The sequence below is a fragment of the Myotis davidii genome, unplaced genomic scaffold (genome assembly GCF_000327345.1).
Source record: "Myotis davidii unplaced genomic scaffold, ASM32734v1 scaffold803, whole genome shotgun sequence".
Lineage (NCBI taxonomy): Eukaryota > Metazoa > Chordata > Mammalia > Chiroptera > Vespertilionidae > Myotis > Myotis davidii.
The window spans coordinates 3,279,255-3,307,133 of NW_006295567.1; the positions used below are offsets into that span (position 1 = coordinate 3,279,255).

Here is a 27,879-nt window from a genome sequence, read left to right on the forward strand (position 1 = left end):
AATTTATAGGGACCTCATACAACGTAACAAAAGGAAAATAAAAAATTGGATAAAAAAGTGGGCCAAGCACTTTTGGAAAGAGGACTTACAGAAGGCAAGAGACATGAAAACATGCTCAAAGTCACTAATCATCTGAGAGATGCAAATCAAAATGATAATGCGGTACCATCTCTCACCTGTCAGAATTGCTATAATCAACAAATCAACAACGACAAGTGCTAGCAAGGATGTGGAGAAAAAGGAACCTTGATGCACTGCTGGTGGGATTGCAAACTGGTGCAGCCACTGTGGAGAACAGCATGGAGTTTCCTCAAAAAACTAAAAATGGAACTCCCATTTGAACCAGTGATCCCACTACTAGGAATATATCCCAAGACACAAGAAACACCAATCAGAATGGATATATGCACCCCTATGTTCACAGCAGCACAATTTGCCATAGCTAAGATTTGGAAACAGCCTAAGTGCTGCTACAGTAAAAAAGAAGGAATTCTTACCATTTGCAATAGCATGGATGGAATTAGAGAGCATTATGCTAAGCAAAATAAGCCTGTCAGAGAAAGATAAATATCACATGATGTCACTCATTTGTGGAATATAATGAACAACATAAACTGATGAATAAAGACAGATCCAGAGACAGAGAAGCATCAATCAGATAGTCAAACCTCAGAGGGAAGAGTAGGGGAGGGTGGGGGTAAAGGGGAGAGGTCAACCGAAGGATTTGTACACATTGTATAAGCCTAACCAATGGACACAGACACCAGGGGGTGAGGGCATGAGCAAGGTGGTGAGGGCAATGGGGGGATAAGGACACATATGTAATACCTTAATCAATAAAGAAAAAATATTTTAAAAAAGAAATTGTGATAAGATGATCATAACTGACTAAAAAAAAGAAACTCTAAGAATTCAGAATGAAATAAAAATCAGCAACCATGAAAAGCAAAAAAAAAAAAGGGGGGGGGCATGCTCTGACTGGTTTGGCTCAGTGGATAGAGCGTCAGCCTGAGGACTGAAAGGTCCCAGGTTTGATTCCGGTCCAGGGCATGTACCTTGGTTGTGGGCACATCCCCAGTAGGGGGTGTGCAGGAGGCAGCTGATCGATGTTTCTCTCTCATGGATGTTTCTGACTCTATCCCTTCCTCTCTGTAAGACATCAATGAAATATATGTATATTTTTAAAAGTGCAAATGAGACTATCTTCTACCAAATCTCTTTTTTTTTACCATGTAAAGCTGTGAAACTGAATGGTCCTTGCTTTCAGAAAGCAACCCCCAATTTTATGAAAGAGAGCAAAAGCTAAGGGACCATATCTGCGAATTATGCCACTGTGTCTAGCTCATAAAATCTTATTAAAATCAATCTGTGTTGGTTATCTTTTCACACATAACCTCATTTCCCCCATTCTTGGGAACTGTTTCAGCTGCAAAAGCCAACGCGTTATTCACTGGAATCAGTCTAAACCAGTGAAGCTACAGACGTGAAACACATATGAGCATTCCCTTCTCCCCTCTTTTTGCTAATGGATCATAGCACTCTCACCCCCCCTGAACCCCAAATGGACTCAGAATCTTTCTCAACATAGTATTCCAGATAGCCACTAGGTATCAATCATAGAACCTGAGAGAGAAGACTCTATACCACCTTTGAATTCAATAATAAATCAGGACATTCCCTTCCCTGGTGCATTCACAATTGATTGATTTCCCCCATTGGCTAGTTAAAATAGGGTGTGCAAGTTGCCCCTTCAGAATCACCAGTGTACAGAAATTCAACATTCATCAACTCTTCTAAAATATCCAACTACTAAAACATTTTTATTTTTAATGTGTATCTATAGAAGCAACAAAAAAAACCTGTAAGTACTATTTCATACTGAGAAAATAAGGTGCTCCACAGTATACACATGTTTTGTGTATATTTTATCTCAAAACTTCAACATTTTGCCCTGATAAATGCCAAAACACAATTTAAAGGTAATCAGAATATGATAATCTATGGTATAGCTCTCTTTCAATATGTATAGAAATAATGAATTATTTATTTCACGTAACAAGGGATATTGGTAGATACAAGAAGTCAAGGAATTGTTTTCTTAAAAGATAATTCTAGGAAACTAGGCAGCATGTACCCAGAATCTTTGAAGAACCCAAATACATACCATTTACTATCCCAAGGAATACTGAAGAAATGGACATGAATTTAAAATAAAACCAAGCACATAAAGTCCCTCAGATGTTCCCTGAGCTCATGCCACCCTGAAGTATATAACATTTATTTGAAGGGCCCTTGCAAGAACAGCCTGTGGGATCACCACATTAAGCTAGAATTTAGGTACCAAGTGTGCCCAACAGGTAGGTATCTGACCAACACACTCAGTAGATCCATCCCCTCATAATTCTCACCTGAAAGATAAAAACAAGCTCAGGCACAGAAAGAAGCCCCATTTTTCATATAAGATAGCATCTGACTTTTCCCATGACAATTCTGCAAGGAAGCTTATTTACAAATATATAAATAGCTGCAACTTTACTCCAGTCTCATTGAAAAATCAAAATGGCATCATGCAAGAGAAGCATCCTAGCATACTTGGCTCAGTGAGTGAAATTAAGTGGAGATGTGCCAAGCTACTTGACACTTGCTAGTCAGCTTAACCAGATACCCTCCAGTTTCCTGTAGTGGAGGTACCAGGGCTCTGCTGTGCAGAGTCAGAGAATTCACTTACGCTGATTGCCTAGGGATTACACAGTGATTTAGAGCCAAAAGTGGGAAAATAAATTTCTAGTTGTACCTAATATTTATGATCACACCTAGTCAAAGAGGAATAGCATTACCTAAATGGGACAGCAAAATTTCCAATATAACTACTTACAATTAGCTAAGTTTTCCTATGTACAGGCCCCATGAATTTTAAAAAGATTTATCACTCCAATCCTGTAGCCACTCGGCCAAAATTTCAGGGGTTTAAATCATTAAGAAGTGGGCATGGAAGAAAATACATTTTAATTTTTGAAAGAGAATTTATTGACTTTCTTAAATTCATTAATTAAATTTACCTACTAGTAAAGAAATATATATATGTATATATATATGTATATATATATATGTATATGATACATATTAACTTGACTTTACTGCATATGACTGTCCAATCATGAAACTGCCTTTCCCTGAGGGTTTCATGCCTACATATGAAGCCACCTAAAATCCACTCACAATAGTTACAGCTGCTGAAGTGCCCCACCTGACGATCACTCATTATACCCCTCAGTATCAAATTACTCTCTTCCTTTACGCTTAATTTTTTACTAATTAAAAAGCAATTTACTTCTAACGAACCATATCGTTAAACTAAAAGTATCTAAAGTACCACAAAATAGAAGGTCTAAAGAGATTTTTCTCAAAAAAAAAAAGCAAGTTAAAAACATGGTTTATATGGAGCATCTGAGGATAGGCAATAAGATAAGAATTCAAATGCTGAGATTCTCAACTACCATGTCTGGTAACATAAATATTAGGCTACTCAACAGGACATGAAACATTCATATATGCTTTCACACAAGAACAGCTATGCTGCATTTTAAATCAAATAGAATTTTGATGCCTTTTTCATTGCAATGTATTCATATACTAAAATGTTCATCTTGGACTACTAGACTAAATATCATGACCATATATGCTAGATCTGCCTTTCTGGTGGCTCAAGCTTTCTGAATTACTATTTATCCACCCTTCAATGACATATAACCAACCATATGAGGAATTAATTATTACCCTAAATAGTTACTAATCAATTGTCAGTATTTAAATGGAAAGTGGCTCTTTTTTTTAATCCCAAGTTTATTGAAAAAAAAAAGAATAGTAAAAATAAGAAAGGAAACCTTTGATAAAATTATTCTGAAATGAAACAAGTATCAAGCCCAAAAGAAAACTGAAAAACAGTTTTTCTCTACTATTTACTCTATACAACATATAAAATAAATACCTAAGGGCTACATTCTTTTATTTTAATTTATTATGAAGCTTATGTACATGCATAAAACATATAGAAATAAATATAATAAATCTAAGCTTTTTGTCTCCAAGTCTACATTGTGCCTTATGTTTACATTTTAAAATCTAATGTTGGTCATGTCTACTTTAAATCAAAATATTCCTTCAAGAAACAAACTTATTTGCTATTCTCTAAAGATTATGCCACTATCTGTATGTGTAAGTGGTATTTACACCATAAAGCAATATCAGTTTGCAAAGATTATTAAAAACAACAGATTTATAAACAGAACATTTATCCCAGCATTCAAGCAAGTATGACAGTAGTTCGATGTTTTATTTTTTAACAAATTATTTGGGATCCCATTAGAAAATAGTTTATGTGGTATTATTTCAATATACAGAAAATTTATTTTACTTACATGGTATCTCTAATAAGAAGTGCACTTCCCAATTTGAAACAGGTTTTATCACCTTCACAAAATGCACGTCGCAAAGAAAAGCTCTCTCCTAGATCAAAACCTGTAAAATATAACATGATTTAATCCAGCAGTTTTATTAAATTTAGTAAATTCACAATGATACTGATTTTTAAATAAGATATTTTTCCTTTTCCTTATCTATGCACTGATTTATTTCAACTAAAGCCCTGCTATTTGGGATTAGCAACATTTCTTTATTTCATTTTTACTCTTTTGGGATGTAGAAAAATAAAATATGTTTCAAAAGACTAAAATATTAATTTTCTTTGACCCAAGGAATTATCCTAAGTAAATAATCAGAATAGTTCACTGTAACCATTCTGATAACTAAAGACAGAAAGTCAGTTAGGTAAAAATTATTACCACCATTCAACTGAAAACTAAGCAGCCTTTTAAAAAATGTAATACTTTAGAAAAATATATATTGATGTGGGGAAATGTAGAGAGATCTTCTTTCTCATAAATTTTCTTTTTTCAAAACCTCTACAATGTATACAACTATAATCTTAAATAACCTTTTTTCTCCAAAAGGTTGAGTTGTTGTTGGTCTTAAAACAATACAGAAATCTGTTTTTAGCATATTTTCTACATCACCCATCTTCTTTGCTTTTAATTTTTTATATTGATGTCATCATCTTAAATTACAATGTCAAGGAATCACCTACAATATATTACATATTTGGTGATAATTGGACCCAGCATGTGTCTTTGTAAAGGATTATAATGCTTACCTGAAACTTCAAGTTTATCTCTGTTGTCTTGGAAAAACTGATGTCCCTCTGTTCTCAGTATAGCACATTGTTTTTCTATTAAAAAGAAAAAGTAATAAGGATTTCCTATCAACTTTTTCAAATAAATTTGAATCACACAATATAACCATAAACTTAAAAATGGGAATAAATTAAACCAATTTATTAAATCTCTTTAAAATGAGGATAAGAAAGTTGCCTACGGAGTAGTGTATTTGTGAAGATTACATGAAGTTATTTATGTATGTGAAGTGCTCAGAACAGTACCTGCTATGCAGTAGATGGTTATTAGTGTTAGCTATTATTACTATTACTATTATTATTACTATTATTACTATTATCATTATTATTCCAACATTCTAATTGTTGCTATATACTTGACATTAGGAAATTAGCTGGCTTTATCATCATTAAATTTTCATATTCAAAGTACATTCCAATATTAAAACAAGTGAACTACCATTATATTTCTTTTCTCTTCTTTTTTCCATCACCATTTATCCCTCTATGTCAGTGATGGCAAATATATGACACGCGTGGGGTGGTTCACAGCCACAGGCTAGACTCGCGTCACTGTAGTCCAGTGATGGCGAACCTATGACACGCGAACTCATTCTTTTGGTTAATTTTTCTTTGTTAAATGGCATTTATATATATAAAATAAATATCAAAAATATAAATCTTTGTTTTACTATGGTTGCAAATATCAAAAAATTTCTATATGTGACACGGCACCAGAGTTAATTTAGGGTTTTTCAAGATGCTGACACGCCGAGCTCAAAAGGTTCGCCATCACTGCTCTATGTCCTCCACCACCTCCACCTCCACCTCCACCACCACAATCACCACACTGTTTATTTCAACATGACTTTAATTCAGATTTTGGTGCCAGGTGACATTAAACTTTAAAACAGAAGGGGACTAATATGGACAGGTTGAGTGTCCAAAATTCATATGTTGAGGCATTAATCCATAATGGGCCTTAAGAGGAAATTAATTTGGGGGGAGGTCATAGCGGTGGGGCCCCCATGATGCAATTGGTGTCCTTCTTTATCAGGGGATGGAGAGAGCTCTTTCTCTGCCATGTGAGGAAACCAGAAAGAGGACCCTCACCAGAACTTCACCTCTCTAGTGGCCTGACTTTGGACTTCCCAGCCTCCAGAACTGCATGAAATATATGTTTGATGTTTAAGTCCCCTAGTCTATTACCACTGCCTTAGTCAGTTCAGGTATTCCTACATAGAAGTTATTAAAATAAAATTAAAAAGCAAAAGACTGAAGTCCTCGCCCAGCTGGCGTGGCTCAGTGGTTGAGCATCAACCTATGAACCAGGAGATCACAGTTCAATTCCCAGTCAAGGCACATGCCCTGGATGTGGACTCAATCCCCAGCAGGGGGCATGCAGGAGGCAGCCGATCAATAATTCTCTCTCTTCATTGATGTTTCTATTTCTCTCTCCCTCTCCCTTCCTCTCTGAAATCAATAATTGTATATATTGTTTCTTTCTAAAGTGAAGACCTCTACTATAAACAAAAGTGGCCTATAATAGGGGGGGCGGGGAGAAAATCATTGAGAAAGTATTATGTGCTAAAACACTTAATAATATTCAAAGAAATAAAAGATACATTTTGTCTCTACTCAAAGCAAATATACATATTCAATAGTACCACAACACACTCAAACAGTAATGTACATGTAGACACTAGTTTTTCATTATCTGGGTATGTTTAAATCTCATTCAGGCTAGATTCTGGAAATGTAAATCACAACCTTAATTCTCCACATCTAAGACTCATGTTTGGGTTCAATGACCTAAAAGTTTTGAATTCAGAGGGGAGATAAACTGCTTAAAATCAAATTGACCTTCTGCTCTGTGGAAAATGAAATTACTGATTCTCCAGTTCTACTTCTGGGCTCCTGAGCCCTTTCTTTAACAAATACATCACAAAGGTCAGAGCATCACCTTAATATATTTAACCAGAATAATAAATCAAATTCTAAGTAGTGCTACCATTTAATCAAAAGCTTTAATACACATAAAGGAAATTATATCACAGACTAATTATTGATATTACTTAGTTAGCTACTATGAAAATTCCTACCTTAAAGATCTAAACATAACTGCAGGTCCTATGTAATAGTGAAACTGGACATTTTGTAAACATTACCAATTTTTAAACCTGAATTCATGGTCACTTTTTTTTGGTTGTTAATCCTTACCTGAGGATATTTTTCCCATTGATATTTTAGGGAGAGGAGAAGAGAGAGGGAAAGACAAACAGAAACATCAAAATGATAGAAAAACATCGATTCGTTGCCTCCTGCATGAGCCCCTATCAGGGCCTGGGCCAGGGAGAAGCCTGCAACCAAGGTAGGTGCCCTTGACCAGAATCAAACCCAGGACCCTTTGGTCCACAGGCCAACCCTCTATCCACTGAGCCAAACCAGCTAGGGCAAGCATGTCAAACTCATGGTCCATGGCCACATGTGGCCCACAATAATATTTTTGTGGCCCAGCCAATATAATGGTATATAAGAAACTTTTTAATAAAAATTTTGTAACTTAATTTTTACAATATCCTGTTATACATAATTATTAATAACGAACTACAACATCCGCTAATGACTGATTACTATAATCGTGTTGCATTCATTTCCCTTATGCGCAGGCGCACCATTTCAGCCAATTGCCCATCATTAGGCTTAGACTACTTTTGCACAACAGGAAATACTTCACTTTCAGAGAACAAGAAAAATAGGTTTATTTGCATTACACTTATTAATTTGTGCAGTTATTCAGTGTCTGGTAAGTTAATGTCCAATAAAAAATATTAATTTTTATTAAAATGTTCTATTACTTTATGTTAACAATTACTCATTTATTTCAGCCCTTTGTATTCAGCATGTCTCTATCAAAATAAACCTACATTTCTATGAAAATTGAAGCTTTTGTTTTTTTGCAGCCCATATAAACTTAAAACTTGTGTATTTGGCCCGGGCCATAGTCACTTTCATAAAATCCAAGCATCTCATCAAGATCTCTGCACCAAAAACTAGAGAATATTGCTGAGAGACATTAAATGCCTAAGTAACTGAAGAGATTAGCCAGAGTATTTAGATGGGAAGATTCAATATTGTTAAGCTGTCAATTGTCAACTTATTTCCAGATTCAATGCAATACCAATTAAAATCCCAAACGAGTGTGTGTGAGTGTATGAGTGTGTATGTGTGTGTATGTGTGTGTGTGTGTGTGTGTGTGTGTGTTTGAGCTAACAAGTTGATTCTCAAATTTATATGGAACTACAAAAAACTAACATAACTAAGGCAAAATCAAAGAAGAATAAGCTAGAAAATTACAGTCAGATATCAGGAATTTTTATAACATAGTATTTGTTGGTACACATATAGATAAATAGATCAATGAAACAAAGCGTCTAAAAACAGACCTTACATATCTGATCTCCTTGTCTACCATAAAAGGGCTACTGATATACAGTGAAAAAAGAATCATCTTTCAATAAATGGTTCTGGGTCAACTGGATCTCTATGTAGGAAAACAACTAAACCTTAACCCTTACCTCACACCATGCACAGAAATTAATTAGAGATTATCTTAGACATAACTTTAAAAGGTAAAACAATAAGGAAAAAAACCATAAAATCTTCATGAACTTGGGGTGGCAAAGATTTTTTAAAAGGGATGCAGAAAGTACTAGTTATAAAAGACAGATAAATTGAACTTCATTAAAATGAAAATATTTATTAATCAAAAGACAACATTAAAAGAGCAAAAAGGCAAGCCACAGACTAGGAACTACAGACTATTGCAACACATATCCTATAAAGTATCTTATCCAGAATATACAAAGACTCTCACAAACCAATAAGAAAAAGATTAAAGCCCTATTTTGAAAATACACACACACACACAAACACAACTTAAGCACTTCACAAAAAAGAATATCCAAATTGTCAACCAGCATATGAAAGGTTGCTCAACATCTTTAGTAATCAGGGAAATGCAAAGTAAAACCAAAATGAGATACAACTAAATGGCTAAAATTTAAAGAACTGACAGCACTAAGTGCTGATGAGGAGGTGGAGCAAGGAGAACTCTCCTACATTGCTGTAGGAGTAGAAACAGTACAACCACCTTAGAAAACTGTTTGGCAGCATTTACAAAAGCTAAATATACCTTAACTCTATGACCTAGATATTCAATGACCTAAGAGAAATAGGGAACCACAATGGACCAGAATATAACAAAAATAATACAGAAAAGTGACCAAACAAGAAAAAAGAGAGGGAGAGGAAGAAAGCTATTTTAACAGAGAGATCACAAAAGGTCATAGAATCTTCACTGCTTATTTTGTTTCCAAAGCTATTCCTCCAAAGGAGAGAACACTAATGGAGGAGCGATGCCTTTACTGAACATCTGTGAAGCTTTCCTCCATTTAGTTACAACATGCCTTATCAGTAGCACCATGCTTACATGGTGCCATACTGAACATGAGAAATTCTTGAAAACACAAAATAATATTTTCTATATGACAGCATACTTTCTACTCTAAATTTCAGAGTGTAATGTTTTGTCAATTGGTAAAAACCAAATTTCAGAATGATTTTTTTTTTCTTGAAATTAATATAAAACTAGTTTAAAATGGTTTATATCAGTGGTTCTCAACCTGTGGGTCGCGACCCCTTTGGGGGTCGAATGACCCTTTCAAAGGGGTCGCCTAAATACATCCTGCATATCAGATATTTACATTACGATTCAGAACAGTAGCAAAATTACAGTTATGAGGTAGCAACGAAAATAATCTTATGGTTGGGGGGTCACCACAACATGAGGAACTGTATTAAAGGGTCACGGCATTAGGAAGGTTGAGAACCACTGGGTTATGTGTATAGTTTGGGGCCCAAGTTTATAACCAATTCAATCTAGACACTTAACTTGAAATTTTACCATAAGTAAAATATATATATATATTATTTAGATGGCATTCTATCATGGCTCTTTGTATTCAGTCATGTGGGTTTGTTTTTTGTTTGTTTTGTTTTTTGATGCTTTTCCTTATTCTGGTTTTATTCTGGTTTTAATGTTACTGTTGATGATAATTCGATATTTTATCTTAAAGGAAAATAAGAGAAACAGAGGAACCTTTAATTAGCTATACAGTGTGGCCTTGACTTACGAGTTTAATTCGTTCCGTGACAGAGCTCATAACTCAAATTACTCGTATGTCAAATCTTAAAGTGAACGAGTGAGACACGTGATGCTGGGCTGATGTTGTGGCGTTCACTGTGACATTCATTGCGCCAACTAGTGGTGGGATATCTGAAGCTGGATCGTAATCCGAATTTTAGCTTGCAACTCAAAGCAAAAAATCGGCCAAGAGACAGCTCATATCTTGAAAAACTCGTTAGTTGGGACACTCGTAAGTCAAGGCCCCACTGAATCTACATTAATAAAAGAGAAAGATGCAAGTTGACCATAACCCCGACACCCTTCCCTTTGGCTATAACTGCCAACCAAGATGGCGGCCGGAAGCCAGGCAGCTGAAGCGAACAGGAGGCTTGCTTGCTCCAGTGATGGAGGAAGCCAAGGTTCCCTGCCTGCCGCTGCTGGCCTCTGAGCTGCAGTCTAAGAAACAATGTTGCAATTATAGAAGCTAAACAAGCTCCAGATACCTGCTTTCAGCCAGCTTCAGCCTCAGAGCTTAGAGCGGCAGTGATGGCAACAGTGTTTCAATTATAGCAGCCAAACAAACTCCAGATCCTGCTTTCAGCAGCCGAGGCCTCAAGCTGGAGCTGGCCTCAGAGCTAAAGCCGGCTCTCAGCTCCAGTGACAGCCATAGAAGGTAAATAAATCCCAGAATAAAAGAAAAAAAGGAGAGGTTGGGAGCTTCAATCACCCGCCAACCTGAAAATGGCCCTCAGCCCATCACCCAGACTGGCCAGGCACCCCAGTGGGGACCCCTACTCTGAAGGGGGTGCAACCAGCTGCAAACAGCCATCAGCCCCTCACCGAGGCTGGCTAGGCACCCAAGCAGGACCCCCACCCTAAGGTAGTCAGGGTGCTCTTACATGGGAGGAGCTCTGCTCAGCCACAAGCCAGGCTGATGGCTACCAGTACAGCAGTGGTGGTGGGAACCTCTCCTGCCTCCTCAGCAGTGCTAAGGATGTCCGACTGAAGTTTAGGCCTGCTCCTCGCTGGCAAATGAACATCCCCCGAGGACTGCCAGGCTGCCAGAGGGATGTCTGATTGCCATCTTAGGCCCAATACCCCTGGGGAGCTGGCCTAAGCCAGTAGGTGGTCCCAGCATGCGAGAGGGCACAAGCCGGGTTGAGGGACCCCCCATACCCCCCCCAAGTACACAAATTTTTGTGCACCGGGCCTCTAGTATATATATAAAAGCCTAAGCGACTGTTACAACCAGTCGACCAAACGACCGGTCGACTGGTCGACCAGTCGCTGTGACACACACTAACCACCAGCGGGCAGATGCTCAATGCAGCTGCCCCCTGATGGTCAGCATGCTCCCACAGCCAATCTCTCGTGGCCAGCCAACCTCCCGTGGTCTCTCTCCCTGATCAGGGTCCCTCCCCCCTCACCCCTCCCGTGCCCTGGCCCAGGAGCCCCACCAGTGCATGCATTTGTGCACCAGGCCTCTAGTTTGATACATAAGTAGCTATCACAGGAGAAAGTTTTAAGTAACTGAGTACAGTAAGTTTTGAGTTGATCTACATGCTGTATAATTTTTAATACAATTCTCTTCCCTACTCTCTTTCGACAACTAAGTTGAAACTGAGTTGAACAGAAGTTCATCTGCAGCATAAAAATACGCAAATATGCCTTATCTCACAATCTCCACATAATAGTACAATTGATGAAAAACATGAAGCAAATTCTAAATAGCTTCATGATTTTAAAATTCAAGTTGTTTTGAAGCACTCCATATTACACTTGAATTCTGTCCCAAGTAGGACAATATTCAAGTAATTATTAAACATACCATAGAGTCAAAGTAAAGCAATTAAAAGATTCAATTTATCCTTCATATATTTAGGTTTAACAGTAGACTGTTGACAACTTCAGACTCCAGAGCTGAAACCCTAGCCTCTCCCTCAGATTGGTTATATTTTATTTTTAGATGTAATCACTTCCCTCCGGTAAATGGTTAGTGACCACACGCACAGGTCTGCACATGAGGAAACTAAAACTGGAACCTGCGCTGTGAATCAGCGACACAAGACACAAGAAGACGATGCCTGGTGGGTCATCATCTTCAATAATCCTTATGACAGTGCTGTGCTGACATTGTAATTAAAGCAAATGATACTTGAAGTTAAGCAATTTCCATGGCACGTGGAGTATGCATTACTTTGCGAGCACCTACTACCTAATGGCATGATAAAAATCAACTCTTCATGTTGTTCTTAATTTCTTTTAGTATTTTATGTTATGTGAATCCTGTTAGAGTTCAGATTAATTTTGAATTCATACTCTTATGAAAATTTATCAGACAGATGGTAAGTTAATGGGCCAGCATACATACATTTCCATTGTCCTACATTCAATATAACCTGATTAAAGAATTGAGATACCAAAGCTGATAAAGCAAAACATTCAGGGGAATCCCAAGCTGGAAAGTTTCAGTTATGCAAGATGATTACATTCCAGAGATCCACTGTCCTACACTGTGCCTATAGTCAACACTGCTGTATTATTGATTTAGACATTTGCTGAGGGTAGATCACATGTTAAGTGTTCTCACCACAATAAAAGAAAAGTTATTAAAAGCAAAAAAATAACAAAATAAAATAAAAGGAATCCAATAGCATAAGATGCAAGAAAACCAAAGCCATTATGCTAAAAGTAAGTGTTTTCTTTTGACATGCTGCACTAGATGTACCTGGGGAGCTTGCTAAACATGTAAAAGACTGAATCCCACCCAAGGCTGTCCTGCATGAGGGGAATCTCTGAGACTGGGGCTTGCAAATAATACCCCCAATGATACATGCTCACACTAAAACTGGAAACCCATTTATGTAGATCTTTCAAATAATTATCATCAAAATCATTTATTACACACTAGCATGTGCCTAAAAACTGTGTCCTACTTAATCAAAGTTTCATTTTCCTTTCTAACCAAAAACAGTCCTGTTCCTTCTAAGTTGCAATTTGCATTATCTCTAGCTCTCATAAGATAGTCATAAAGAAATCCAGAATAGTAACAACTTTGTCAGAATAAACTCCCCTGCTCCATGTACTTCTTTTTGCCATGAGTCATTCCTAATTTCTCTCTCACTGAAGAAATAGTTTCCCCCCCAAAAAAGTAAGACAGCCATAGGATGTCATTTATACAGTGGTAGGATACACAAACTTTCATGTAAATTATTTTAGGAAACATACCTCTTGCCAAATTAGTAAAAAAAAAAAAAAAAGTCGTAAAGACTCACATAACACTCTGAGAGACTAAGATTTGTTATAGCTTTATAAGAGATTGCTTTTATTTTATGTGTGCTTCAAACTCAAAAGTTTCTACTAGAGTGTATTCATAAGTGTTAGCAAAAATTATTAAAGGATATATTTAAAAGAATAAGCACAATGAGACTCATACTCTGTATACATCATCACGTGTGACCATAATCAGAATACGTTATATGTAATTGCACAGGAGAGTTGAAGTTTCTTTTTGCTTAGAAAATGGCTTTTTCAATGTATCTAGTTCAACTTTTAATTATGAGGTACATCTAGGTCAGTACCTTACACATACTCACTGTTCAAGAAAAATATTCCTAATTAGCCACATAATCATTTATAAAAATCAGAGGTAGAATTAGTTTCAAATTGCCTTCAAGCCCTTTGGAAATATTTATAAGGTTGATAATCTAACAATTACAAATAAATATTACCTAGTTAGTTCAAATCTTTTGTTCACCTCATCTGAGATATTACAAAACTGACGTATAATTTAAACGACATTTCCTTTTATATCTCCTATTCTGTTTTTCACTTTTTCCTAATTAAGATTAGATATGTCCCCAGTTAATCCTAAATGGTGATGAGTTTCTGTCCTTATAATTTGAATAAGTCAAATATCTTAAAACTTAAAGGAGAAAGGGAGAAATATACACACACAGAAATGAACACAAATATATTTATATTTGCAAATACCAATGAGAGAAAGAAAAGGCCATTTAGACAATATAATATGCATATGAAAAAAATGAGATAATTTTAGGAATTCTCAATGTTCAAATGAAGGTGAATGGGGAAAACAATGTATTATTTATTTTGTCTAAATAAAGTTAATCCATGACCTCTTCAACTTTAACAAGATTTATTATCATGATTTTAAAAAATAATTTAAAGACTATAAATAACATTTGATGACTGGAAAAAGAGGTATCCTGGATACCTGGCTTGTCCCTGACCGTCACGGAAGTGGAAGCAGGAAGCAGGAGCAGTGCCACCCAGAGCCAAAGTTTCCAAGAGCCAGTGTGACTCATTGTGCCTCGAAATCATGTGAACAAGTGACCACAGATCTGCAACAGAACAAAATATTAGTATTTAGCTTATTATATAATTCCTCTCATTGTATCTCCAGAAAATCCTCATCACCAAAGAGAACATAATAGATTTTTACATTATGTATAATTATATACAGCTGTCCTTTGGTATCAATGGCAGATTGAATCCAGAACCCCCAAGGATACTAAAATATTTAGGTGCTCAAGTCCCTAATATAAAATGGCATAGTAATTGCATATCCTATATAATAAAACCCTAATATGCAAACCGAACAAACAGCTGAATGACTGGCAGAACAACCGGTTGCTATGACATGCACTGACCACCAGGGGGCAGACACAGGAGCTGCCCCCAGCCCTCAGGCCCTGACCAGCAGTGGCAGCAGGGGCAGGTGAGTGGGTGGCACCAGGCCAGCCAAGGCAGGTGCCAGCGGGGGGCCCTCGTCACCCCGCCAGTCACCCCACAGATCAGGCCTAGGGTCCCTACCCGTGCATGAATTTCGTGCACCAGGACTCTAGTAATCTATATTTGCAGATGGGCTACAGCAGAGTATGCCTACATATCACTTCATTTGAGTGGATTCAACACAGTGCTTGGCCAGTGTCAAATTCAAGTTTTGCTTTTTGAAACTTTCTGGGCTTTTTCCCCCTGAATATTTTTATTCCAAAGTTGGTTGAATCTGTGGATACAAAACCTCCAGGTACAGAGGGCTGACTATAACTGGATATTGATTATATATGCAATTATACATAATATATCACTATACACCTTTTTAAAATTAAATCTTTATTGTTGAAAGTTTATGTTCCCTTTTTTCCCCCACTGACTCCCTCCAGCCTACCCCCATCCCCTGCTCAGACTTTCACCACCCTATTGTCTGTGGCCATGGGCTATGCATATATGCATACAAGTTGGTTGATCTCATGCCACCCATCCATCTCTGCCTTCCTCTGAGATTCCATGCTTATTTATCTCTAGATCTATTTTGTTCATTATATTCCACATATCTGTGAGATCATGTGATGCTTGTCTTTCTCTGGCTGGCTTATTTTGCTTAGCATAATACTCTCCAGGTCCCTCCATGCTGTCTCAAAGGGTAAGAGATCCTTTTAGATTTTTTTTTTTTACTGCTGCATAGTATTTCATGGTGTAAATGTACCACAGATTTTTTTTATCCATTTATCTACTGATGGGCACTTGGGCTGTTTCCAGATTTTAGCTATTGTAAACTGCATACATTCTTTCTGATTGGTGTTTTAGGTTTCTTAGAATATATTCCTAGAAGTGGGATCACTAGGTCAAATGGCAGTTCCATATTTAATTTTTTGAGGAAACTCCATACTGTTTTCCATAGTGGCTGCACCAGATTGCATTCCCACCAGCAGTGTACTAGGGTTCGTTTTTCTCCACATCCTCTCCAGCACTTCTCATTTCTTAATTTGTTGATATAGCCATTCTGACAGGTGTGAAGTGATATTTCATTGTTTTAATTTGTATCCCTCTGATGATCAATGACTTTGAGCATTTTTTTCATGGTCTCTTGGCCATCTGTATGTCCTCTTTGGAGAAGTGTCTATTTAGGTCCTTTGCCCGTTTTTAATTGTATTGTCTGTCTTCTTTTTGTTAAGCTGTATGAGATCCTTATATATTTTGGATATTAACCCTTTATCAGATGTGTTATTGAAAAATATGTTCATAATATGTAAATGTATACCTTAATGTGTATGAAAGAACTCTGAATATATTTTCAGATTGATTCCTAATTATCAATGTCTATACAGCGTCTTAAAACTTAAATTTTGTCTTCTTTAAAAAATGTTTAACGTCACACCAGTTACAATAATTTATATATTTTTATTGTTTTTAATCCTGGTAAATTACACCTAACATAAATTTAATATTGTATATTTTAGTGGCATTAAATACCTTCACTTGATTGTGTAAGAATCACTACCATCCATAACTTTTCATCTTGCAAAACTGAAATTCTGTAACTCCCCATTTTTCCTTTCCCCAGTCCCTAGCTACCACAATTCTCTTGTCTATTTTATAGATATATAACTACTCTGAGTATCTCATATAAATGGAATCACACAGTATTTATCCTTTTGTGACTTTCTTTCATAATTCCTCAAGGTTTGTCTATGTTGTAGCAGGTGCCAGAATTTCCTTCTTTATTAAGTCTGAATAATATTATACGGTATGTTTATACCATATATTGTTTATCCATTCACTCTTTGATGGAAGTTTGGTTTCTCCCACCTTTTGGCTATTGTGAATAATGAATATTCAAATAATACGAATATATAAATATCTGTTCAAGTCCCTGCTTTCAATTCTTTTGAGTACATACCCAGAAATGGAAATGCTGGATCACATTATAATTCTATTTTTAATTTTCTGAGGAACCATCACACTGTTTTCTATAGAAGCTGAACCATTTTACATTCCCAGCAACAATGCACAACAGTTCCAATTTCGCCATATCCTCATCAACATTATTTTCTGGTGTGTGTGTGTGTGTGTGTGTGTGTAACAGCAGCCCTCCTAATGGGTATGAGATGGTATCTCATTGCGGTGTTAATTTTCATTTCCCTAAGGATCAGTGATATTGAACACTTTCATGTGCTTATTAGCCATTTTTGTATCTTCTTTGGAAAAATGTCTATTTAAATCTTGCCTATTTTTAAATTTGGTTTGTGTTGTTGTTTCTGAGTTGTAGGAGTTCTTTATATATTCTGATTATTAACGCCTTGTCAGACATATGACTTGTAAGTATTTTTTTCCACATGGTGGGTTGCCTTTTCACTCTGTTGCTTGCAGCCTTTGCTGCACAATTTTTTATTTTTATGTAGTCTAAATAAATTTTTCTTTTATTGCTTGTTCTTTAGTGTCATATATAATTATTTATATCTTTAAAATGTAATTTTATTACTTACAATTCTATTTTCTCTTCTGAATAATAATTTTCCGTATTTTGACTTAATATCACATTTTCTATAAACTTAACTATTTTGTTACTGGATTGAATAATTACTGCTACTGGAGTAATTATTCCAATTTCGCCATATCCTCATCAACATTATTTTCTGGTGTGTGTGTGTGTGTGTGTGTTGGTGTGTGTGTGTGTGTGTGTTTGTGTAACAGCAGCCCTCCTAATGGGTATGAGATGGTATCTCATTGCGGTGTTAATTTTCATTTCCCTAAGGATCAGTGATATTGAACACTTTCATGTGCTTATTAGCCATTTTTGTATCTTCTTTGGAAAAATGTCTATTTAAATCTTGCCTATTTTTAAATTTGGTTTGTGTTGTTGTTGCTGAGTTGTAGGAGTTCTTTATATATTCTGATTATTAACGCCTTGTCAGACATATGACTTGTAAATATTTTTTTCCACATGGTGGGTTGCCTTTTCACTCTGTTGCTTGCAGCCTTTGCTGCACAATTTTTTATTTTTATGTAGTCTAAATAAATTTTTCTTTTATTGCTTGTTCTTTAGTGTCATATATAATTATTTATATCTTTAAAATGTAATTTTATTACTTACAATTCTATTTTCTCTTCTGAATAATAATTTTCCGTATTTTGACTTAATATCACATTTTCTATAAACTTAACTATTTTGTTACTGGATTGAATAATTACTGCTACTGGAGTAATTACTGCACACATAAAAAATATTTGTCCTTCTATTTAAAGTATAAAATGGATCTATGCAATGCCCACCACATCTGAGCCTGCCATTAACATCATATTTAATATTACCTCCCAAAATTATCTTTCTGAATTCAGACTATTACTTTACAGACATTACAATAAAAGATTTAGTAAATAGAATCCCCGTAATGGAAAATTTTAACATTACTTAAATTAATTTTTATAGTGCAGTAACTAACATGGAAATGAATTGCAATTAAAAATATAATGGCTCCTTCAGTGTACTTGACAAACACAGTATTATTAGAATAGCTATTCTAAGAGTTCTAAATATGCAAATAATATTATGTCATATATTTACCACCATTCAAAGTTTACTCAAGAGTCAAATATAAAATAAACCATCATACCAGTGCCTAAATGTTATCCATAGACACTCTTTAGAAGAAAACTAAAGCCACCATCTTTGGTATTTTGCATGTGCCAAAAACTCTAAGATCAGCATTTTAAAATTAACTCAAGATTTTGGATATTTCCGAATGAATAGTTAGAAGCAGCAATTGTAATATTAAAATCATATGTGTGGTTCTAAATATCAAACTCCTGGTTTTATACTTATCTCTTTTGAACTCTATCATCTAGATATAGTCCTAATCCTAATGGGACTTTGCAAACTTATCCTAGCTATTACTTCAAATCAGTTGGTAACTGTTAAAGCAATTAATTCTATTTCAAAGAAACAAACTCACAAAATTGATCAAACTCACAAATACTGATCTAACTTTCAGAGAGATCCTTGATCACTTTCATTTTTAAACAAAGTGATTTTTATTAGTTGAAAAATTAGCCGCATAATATAGTAGCTAAAACCATGGCTTCGTGTCTGAGCTTTGCCACTTATGTATTTTCACCAAGCCTTCATTTATTCACCTGAAAACTAGGAACAATACTATTTAATACCTGGAAAGAGTAAAGCAGAGGGCCCCGAACACAGTAAGTGTTCAAAAAAAAAAGTACCTGCTATTATAATTGTTCACTCTACATATTCATAAATAGTCATTAGTAAAAATTTAGTTGCATTTCTCTTCTTAACCTGATATTAATATTGATATTTGCACAAGGAAGAAGTGCCAAGGTCTCCTAAAAATTTGTTCATTGAAGTTTTAGTCCCTGTTCAGCAACAAAGAACCAGAGGGCTATATAGCCATAAGCATATGAATTCAATCTTGAGGTCTCCCAACTATTTATTTGAGCCACTTAGAGAATAATTGTACTTAGTTTCATTTATCCAAAAGGTTTGAAGAACAAGATGTTATTGTTAGTTGACTAAGCATTCTATTCACTAAAGAATTGCCATTCCACTGGAATGGTGAGATCACCATTGCCAGTCTACTGAAATGTCACTGGCCAAGTTCAGCAAGATCTTGAAAGAAGAATCGTTTTCTCACCCAGCCTGGTGTAGCTCAGTGATTGAGCATTGACCCATCAACCAGGAGATCACAGTTCAATTCCTGGTCAGGGCACATGCCCAGGTTGTCAGGCTCAATCCCCAGTGTGGGGCATACAGGAGGCAGTCAATCAATGATTATCTCTCATCATTGATGTTTCTCTATCTCTCTCTCTCCCTCTCTGAAATCAATTAAATATATATTTTTAAAAAGAATTCTTTTCTCTCCTTATCTAATTCAACTGTTGGTGTTATTTCCAATAGCTGACCACTTCCTCCTTCTTAAAACCCTCATTTTCATTGGCCTCTCTGCTCTCATACTCTGGGATTTCCTTCTAAATTCTCTTGTCAGATCTTTTTGTATACCTAATTTATTGACCTGGAATCTGTGGGCCCTCCTCTCCTATCTCTTTATAATGTCTTCCTAGGTCATCTCACCATTCTCTTGTCTTTAAGTAGTATTTGTCAGATGATAAATCTAAAATTTACATCTCCAGCCCAATCCTCTTCTCTGAACTTTAGACTTTGCATCCACCTGCCAACTCAATCTCTCTTAAATGTCACACAGACATCTAAAACTATACAAATTAAACATTTGATTCTCAAGTACAACTTGTTCCTCTCATTGTCTTCCCAATCACAATAATTAGTACCCAACAAAATGCTCAAACCAGAAACCTAAGCACACATGGATTCTTCTGTCTTCCTTATCATCTCCCAGACCCAAACCATCATACCAGTGTTACCCTAAACACATTTCCAATCCATTCATTGCTCTCCAGTCCCCTACCACTATCCTAGGTCATATTGTCATGATCTAGACTCCTCACCAGTTCCCTAAACTAATTTCCCTCATGCACCATCAACTCCTGACAAAATTCACTCTCAACATAGCTTAGAGAGATTTTTAAAAAAATAAAAGTTGGATCATGTCATTTCCAGCTTTAAACCCTTTAGTGGTTTCCCACTGTGCTTCAAATGCAATCCAAAAAGTCCTTTCTATGGCCTAGAAGCCCTAAATAATCTGGCTCCTTACCCATCTTTCCAGTCTCATTTGGTACATTTATCTTCACTAATGTCCTATTCCTCAAATTCCCTGATTCTTTCCAACCTCACGGCTTTTGTGTATGCTTTTTCCTCATCTGGGAATATGCTGGATCCTGTTCTTCCTTACATCTTTCAATTTAAATGTTACTAAATGGAAAAGCCATTACCTGTTCATGCCCTGGCCCCATGTTTCTCTAGCTCAGACTATTTTGTCTGTGTACATATGTTTATTGCTCTTACTCCATTCTAAGCTCCTTGAGGAAACGGATTATATCTATCTGTTCTATCACTGTATCCTGAGCACTTGGCACAGTACCTGGAAAAGCAGAGACTCAAGAAATATTTTCAGAAAAGGTGAAGGTATTGAGAACTACAAATTTGGTAGTCACAAAATAGTCCAGGGGATGTAAACTGCAGCATATGGAATACAGTAAATAATCTTATCTAATAATAGACAAACATGGTAATTGACCATACCTTCGCTATGCCTCCTATTGGCTAATCAGTGCGGTATGCAAATTAACCACCAAAAAAGATGGCGGTTAATTTGCAGATAGGTTCCAAGCAGTGAAGCGAAGTCTGACAGCCTGGGGCCAAAGCAGCAAGGCCTCACACCCTGGCACCAGGCGGAGCAGCAAGGCCTCACGGCCCCAGTGCCAGGCGGAGCTTAGAGGCCTCACAGCGCTGGGGCCTGCCGAGCAGCAGAGCCTGACGGCTCTGGGGTGGCTCCAGCTGGAGCCCAGCCAAAGCAAAGGCCTGGGTCCCGGGTGCGGGAGGAAAGCGGTGCCAGCAGCCAAGGGAATGGAATTATAATATTATAATATTATAGTATATAATATTATATACTAGTATTATTATTATACTCTAGTATTATAATAAATATATACAGTGCCAGGTGGGTACTTGAAATATCATGGGGACCACTTTGTAAAGGATATGACTGCCTAACTACAATGCCATACAGTTGAAACTAACACAACATAGTATTGTATGTAAACAGTAATTGAAAAATTAAAAAAATTTTAAATATTTACTGAATTTTAAAAAGTAAAAAGCCGCCAATTTTCAAGTCTTGAGATACAGTAAATTATACTTACCTTTGAACCTATAGTGACAATAATTTTATCTTTATTTTATAATTCTTAAGACATCTCAGGATCTTATATTTCAAAGATTACTATAATGAACACCTTTCTCTTTGTACATTTCTAAAATATGTTTACTATCCGATTTTCCTGTTGTTCCAACCTTATTTAAATAGAGACATACTCCACTCAGCTAGGAATATTAGAAATAACTTTTTATCGAATTCTCAAAATGAATCCTGTATATGTTAAAAAGAAGGGGAAAAAACACTTTTTTCAGATCTTTAATCTCTGCTGTAAGCTCTTGACAAGGGTTGACCCCCCAAAAATTGTTGAGGACAAAGCTTTCCTTGAGGTCTTTCTGGACTCTACTCAGATCCTTCTCACTCTCTCCAGACACCTGCTGTTCTCAGGCTGCTCCCTGCTGCCTTCCCTGGTACCCTCCCCAGATCTCAATTCTGGGCTTTGTCCACAATCCCCTTCCTCATCAAAAGTTGCCTCTTTTCTACCCTGTCCCTCAGATCCCAGCTACGTGGTTATCAAGTTAGCTTTATAAATGAATCTAGGCCAGTGTTTAATGTGTTGTTCTTCCCAGGTAAGATTTAAACTTTAACACAGACCTTTAATGTTTTCCCAATGGAGTGAGTAATGTAGAACCTCAGAATAATATATGTGTATGCTGCTGAGCTTTCTTAAGGCTTTCAAATCACTTTTTTCCAAATGTGTACAAGGATGTCTCATGATCCATTTTAAGAAGGATATGAAGAAAATTGGTCATACCTGTTGTCATTTTCTGCAGTTGAATTTCTTTTACTAGTATATATGGTATTTGATTTTAATACTCTGAATAACTTAAGAGGCACGCATGAAGAAATGGGGTTAGGGCAAGAGATCTACATACCATATGTCAAATATTAGAAAGTTAAAAATAAAACTGATAATAGATATGTTTTTTTCCTTTTATCTTGGTAAATAACCTGAAAGCCAATATCAAGTTTAGAATTGACAGTGCAGACTGCAAGGAATATACTGGCCTTTGGCTTGGACCAAAGTCCAGCCCTCACTTTTTCCCATTCCTGACTCCCTCTACACCATCAGGGGCCTCAACCACACATATGAGAATATCCCAATAATTCTAAGCTCCGTGCTGTGCAAACAGCCACTCCTTGACCATTCCCTTGGGCCTAGGGGTGTTCACACCTAGTAACTTGGTCTGGCCCTGGGAAGATGGATCCCAGGAAGAGAGCTTCCATATCCTGCAAGAGGACTAAAGGTGATTCAGCCAAGGAATTTCAAGATCTTGCATACCCAGAGCCTTGTCTAGAAGATCATTCTTTGGGTGGGCAAGTCCCCTTACTTCTTTTAACTCCTAACACTGAGAGCAGGTGCACATCCAGAGCAAGGGCATATCAGGGCCTTCTAAAGTAGAGCGCTCAGGGCAGGGACCCTTTGCCCAGGCCTCAGGGTGGCACTGAAGACAGGCAGCAGGTCCCTGTTCTGCAGATAGGAAACATTAAAGCTCATAGAGAAGATCCCACAGCCAGGGATTCAAGTCCAGGTCTGCTTGACTAACAAGCCTTTGCTGTTACACCATGTTTACCATCAGGAAGTGGGACAGACCTATCACATTCTATACACTTCCTTTTAAATTTTCAGCTATTCTCTATCAATATCCAAGTCAGACTTCAGACAGTTTCTTCCTGATGCTACAAAATACTAGCGGCATAAGTGTTAGTTCGCCCAGCAATGCTAGTCTTAAGCAGACAACACTGCTAGAGCTTAAGAACCTCTAGAGCTTATGAGTCCTGCCTGAAACTGATTTCTCATTCTCATGTTAACAAAGAAATAAAAGCTGCCTAAAGGCCTGGCTCTGACCTCTCTCTACCTCTAACCCGTTATTCTTACCATCCTCTGCCGACCAGAATCGTTTTGGATACTGGTTGGGTTAAGGGAATTACTAAAAGGAAAATAGTCACTCTCCCTTAAACTTCCTTAATCCAGCTCTTGAAATCCTATAAGGCAATTATCAAAACTAACAATATTTGAATGAGGACATAGATTTTTTTTAAATCCCTTATTAATCTATATTTGTGTAAAGAGAGCACAAAAATGACAGAAAGGGACATTGGGAACCCTTAGTCTTTTGTTCCATTGACAGGATGAGGTTCCTACAATGTGCCACTGGGGATCCAGTAGTCACTGGGTATACAGCAGTGAGACAATGAAGGGAAATCCCTTGGTCAGCAAAACCGAAAATAAATAAACACATACATTGTCTTTGGCTTTATATAGGCTGTTAATGAGCAACACAATATTTTGACTTTCAAAAAAAAATAGGCTTGATTTGTTAAATGAAAGAACCCTTTTTCAGAGCATGCATTATAAAGAGAAATGCTATGGGGGTGGGTAGAAGACAAATTTTAAAACAAACCATCTTGACTACCCTTCAGTATGTCTGTATGTAACTCCACCAAAAAAATCTGCCCATACTGTTGTGAAGCGACACGTCTTGTAAATGAGCAAAACAACAGGTGCCTTACATCTGTTCTTTACCAATCTTTAGGATCTATCTTTCATGAAGCTATACTAGAGTCTATAGACTATTGGAGAAAACCGACTGCAAAGCTATACCTATAGAGTTAGAACTCCAAGCCAATAATAGGACAAATACCTTCCGAGTTTAGAACTAGATTTAGCATTATTGCATGATACTTTTCATTGACTGTAGTAATGAAACAGGTTACTTTGGGAATTCCTTTGCAGCTTAGGCAAAGTTTCTGCCCTCTTTATATTCTACAGATACCTCTTGACCTTCATTTCAATTACAGGCATCATCATTAACTTAGGAGCCTAAATCAGAAATTTCAAAATCATCTTCAACCCATTCTCTATGCTCCATATCAAATTTCAAAGTTTATCAAATCTACTTTTAAAATGTCTTTGGAATCCATACCAACTTCCTCATCCTCACAAAACTGCCTTAGTTCATATCCTTACCATTTCTAATCTGGAAAAGTGTAATAGGCTCCTAACTAGTCTCCTTTCCTTCAGTCATTTTACAAAATACTAGAGGCCCAATGCACGAAATTCATGCAAGAGTAGACCTTCCTTCCCCAGGCAGCCACAATAGTCAGGCTCCCCTTAACTGCATCTCCTACTGCTAAATAATTCCATTTCTAAACCAAAACTCTAATCACATTAGAGTTCTGCGTTGCTGAAGTCTCTTGGTGGCTTTTCACTGCCCAATCCTCAGAGAGGTGTATGTTTTGTCTCCTATCAATAGTCAACATCTTGGAGAAAAAATAATTGCAACTCATCAATTGGGTTTTGTTTAAACTTGGCATTTAGTAGGTACTCATTTGTTCAATTTGTGGGATCAATATAGTCTAAAGCAATACCTTTGTACTAAAATTAAACAAATGAAAGATTGGAACTGTTGAGTAATATATCTAGATAGGGTATGGATGAAGTAAAAAATTACAGAAAAATATAGGAAAATTACTAAAAGGATCAGTGCATGCAATTTCAGTTCTTTTGGGGACAACACTATATAGTCAAGGTTGTTCTCTTCTTCACAGAAAATATATTCCTTGGTTCTGAACGTTTCTACTCCTCTAAAATTTGTCAACTTTATCACCTTTTCTCAGAGTTCCCGGTTATTTCTTCTGTCACTTCAAAACTAGTGCCTGCTTCCTATAGGATCTCTAACTTCAGGTTCCCCTTGAGCATGCTTAATCCATCCTCTCTATCCTATACGTAAACTATTCTCAATCTCAACCTTCACGACTGACCTACATTCTTTTCAGATTTCAATTTTTTAGCTCCATTTCCACAGATATATCTATGTCAATAATCCACTGCCACTTAAACTTTTAAATTTATATATAGAGATAGATAGATTTTCCCACTTTATTAACTTTTTCTGTTGTTCCATTTGAAGAGCTCTACTAGCTTTCTGATCGAACAATCTTACAATCTAGTGAGTTATATCTGATTTCTCTCAAAAAGAGAGAGATCATAAACCCCATGCATGGATAAGACAGACCTATTGTTTCACTCTTGCATTCAACATCTTTCCATCAACTTACAAATTCAATGGGCAATTTCCTTACCTGATTATCTCGCCACTTGCCTATAAAATAACACCCTAAAGAGCCCCTTGCCTCTTAGCCTCTCCTCTCCAATCTCTCCTTGGCAGGTGCTATCTGCTTTCTTCATCTCAGGTTTCACCCCAGTTTGGATTCTCTGCCTTCCCAGGCACATGACTACTCACTCCCACCTCTAAGCCTTCACACATGCCATTCCTTCTGGCTGGAATGTCCTCCCTCTCGCTCTCTTCTGCTACGCCTTGTTGTTCTCTGCCTCTTTAAGATATACGTCCTCAACATGGCCTGCCTTAAATAATCCAACTCAGTCACATTCATTCTATTTTTTCCAGCATCCTTCCCAGGTTATATATTTGCATCTCTTTAAATTCTGCTAGTTTTTATTTCTGTTTATTTTCCATTCTTCTCTTGAATTGTAGATATGACACTGATTAACAATACAATGCCCCCATATCTTCTCCTGCCTCTAAAATGGATACTGTGTACCCCCTGGGCATTTTTTTCTGGGGGTGGTGGTGGGGAGGGATGAACTAAAACTGCAGCAGGAGAGATTAAACTGGAAGGCCAGAAAGTAGATGGAAAATTTCCATTTCTGGAGAATATCATGGGCTCCCATCTGTTTTAGATGGTTTCCTTGGGTGATGATTCAGATACAGAGATAGTGTCCAAACTGTGATAAGAATCACATTTGATTTTCTTTCACCTTCTTGCTCTTTCTCTGACCTGTTCCTGTCAGGTTCAGGCTCACCTCCTTGCTCTATTGCTCATCTTCACCTTCCTTTCCCAGGAAAGGCTGCTTAGACTCCCTACCAGTTTGAGAAATCAGTCTGGACAAAGCCTCATGGAAGCACCTACCAGTTACTTTCTCCATTTTCTATCCCCTGGGGAGAAAATGAATTTTTCCACCCTTCCTTTTTGCCACTCAGGACAAATATTCCCACTCAAAGAATCCTGTCAGCTCTCCTCGAAAATAGGATTTTAGGTGCGTTTTGCACCATCTCAACACTGGAACCTCCCAGCTCCTCCTCTACAGGCACATACCAAAAATCTGCACTTAGAGAGGGTCCTAGAGTTTTCTCGTCACGCACCAGCCAGGGGATGCGAGAAGATCACACACTTGAACAGAGCGTTTTAAGGACTCCTTAAAGAACTACAGTAGTGCTTGATTTGAGCAGAATAAGCAGCACCTTGTGCGCGTTCTCTGTCTCTCTTTGTTTTTGGTTACCGTGGAGGGCAGGGGTTTGGGGGGTGGGGGGGCATTTCATGCCCTCCATTATCAGGCTGATAGACGTTCCTCTTGAGCTTCCTGACCATCCTCTCATCTTGCTGCTCCACAGACTTCCCTCCAAGCAGATGGGACCAAGACGTCTTGGGATTGGGGGTGGCAGGAGGCAGCACAGGTTTCCCTTTACCCTTCCATTTCCCAACTTCAAGCGGTGGCTCATGGTCACTCCCCGCTGCAATTCCTCGATGGTTCCATGAAAACTCTAGGCATTTTCAGGCTCTTTTTGACCCCCCGCCCCAGCAACTTCCCCATGAGGCTAGCACTGTGTTCCCTCACCCTCTCCGCTCTCTCCCAAATCGGAGTCTCTCCGAGGCTCCCGCAACCTGGCCTGTCCACCAGCTCACCTGCCCCGCAACTCGCCTGCTCCCACCCGCCCTCAGTGTCCTGCGCGGGGCAGGTTTTGCTTACACGCCCGCCTGTTCTGGAGGAGCTGGTGCGCCCAGCGGAGGCGACATGCTTGGTTCCGGGCCAACAAACTTCTTCGGGA

General features: G+C 37.3%; 1 protein-coding gene across 1 annotated transcript in view; it reads right to left on the bottom strand.

The window, feature by feature from the left end:
• COL19A1 (collagen type XIX alpha 1) overlaps positions 1-27,879 on the bottom strand; it is a 300,284-nt gene that overhangs the window by 271,051 nt on the left and 1,354 nt on the right. Inside the window, exons 2-4 of the mRNA XM_006770338.2 lie at positions 14,653-14,779; positions 5,210-5,284; positions 4,419-4,518 (exon numbers count right to left, since the gene is read on the bottom strand). Coding sequence (XP_006770401.1) covers positions 4,419-4,518; positions 5,210-5,284; positions 14,653-14,743 — 266 coding nt within the window. The 5' untranslated portion in view covers positions 14,744-14,779. The remainder of the gene's footprint in view (positions 1-4,418; positions 4,519-5,209; positions 5,285-14,652; positions 14,780-27,879) is intronic.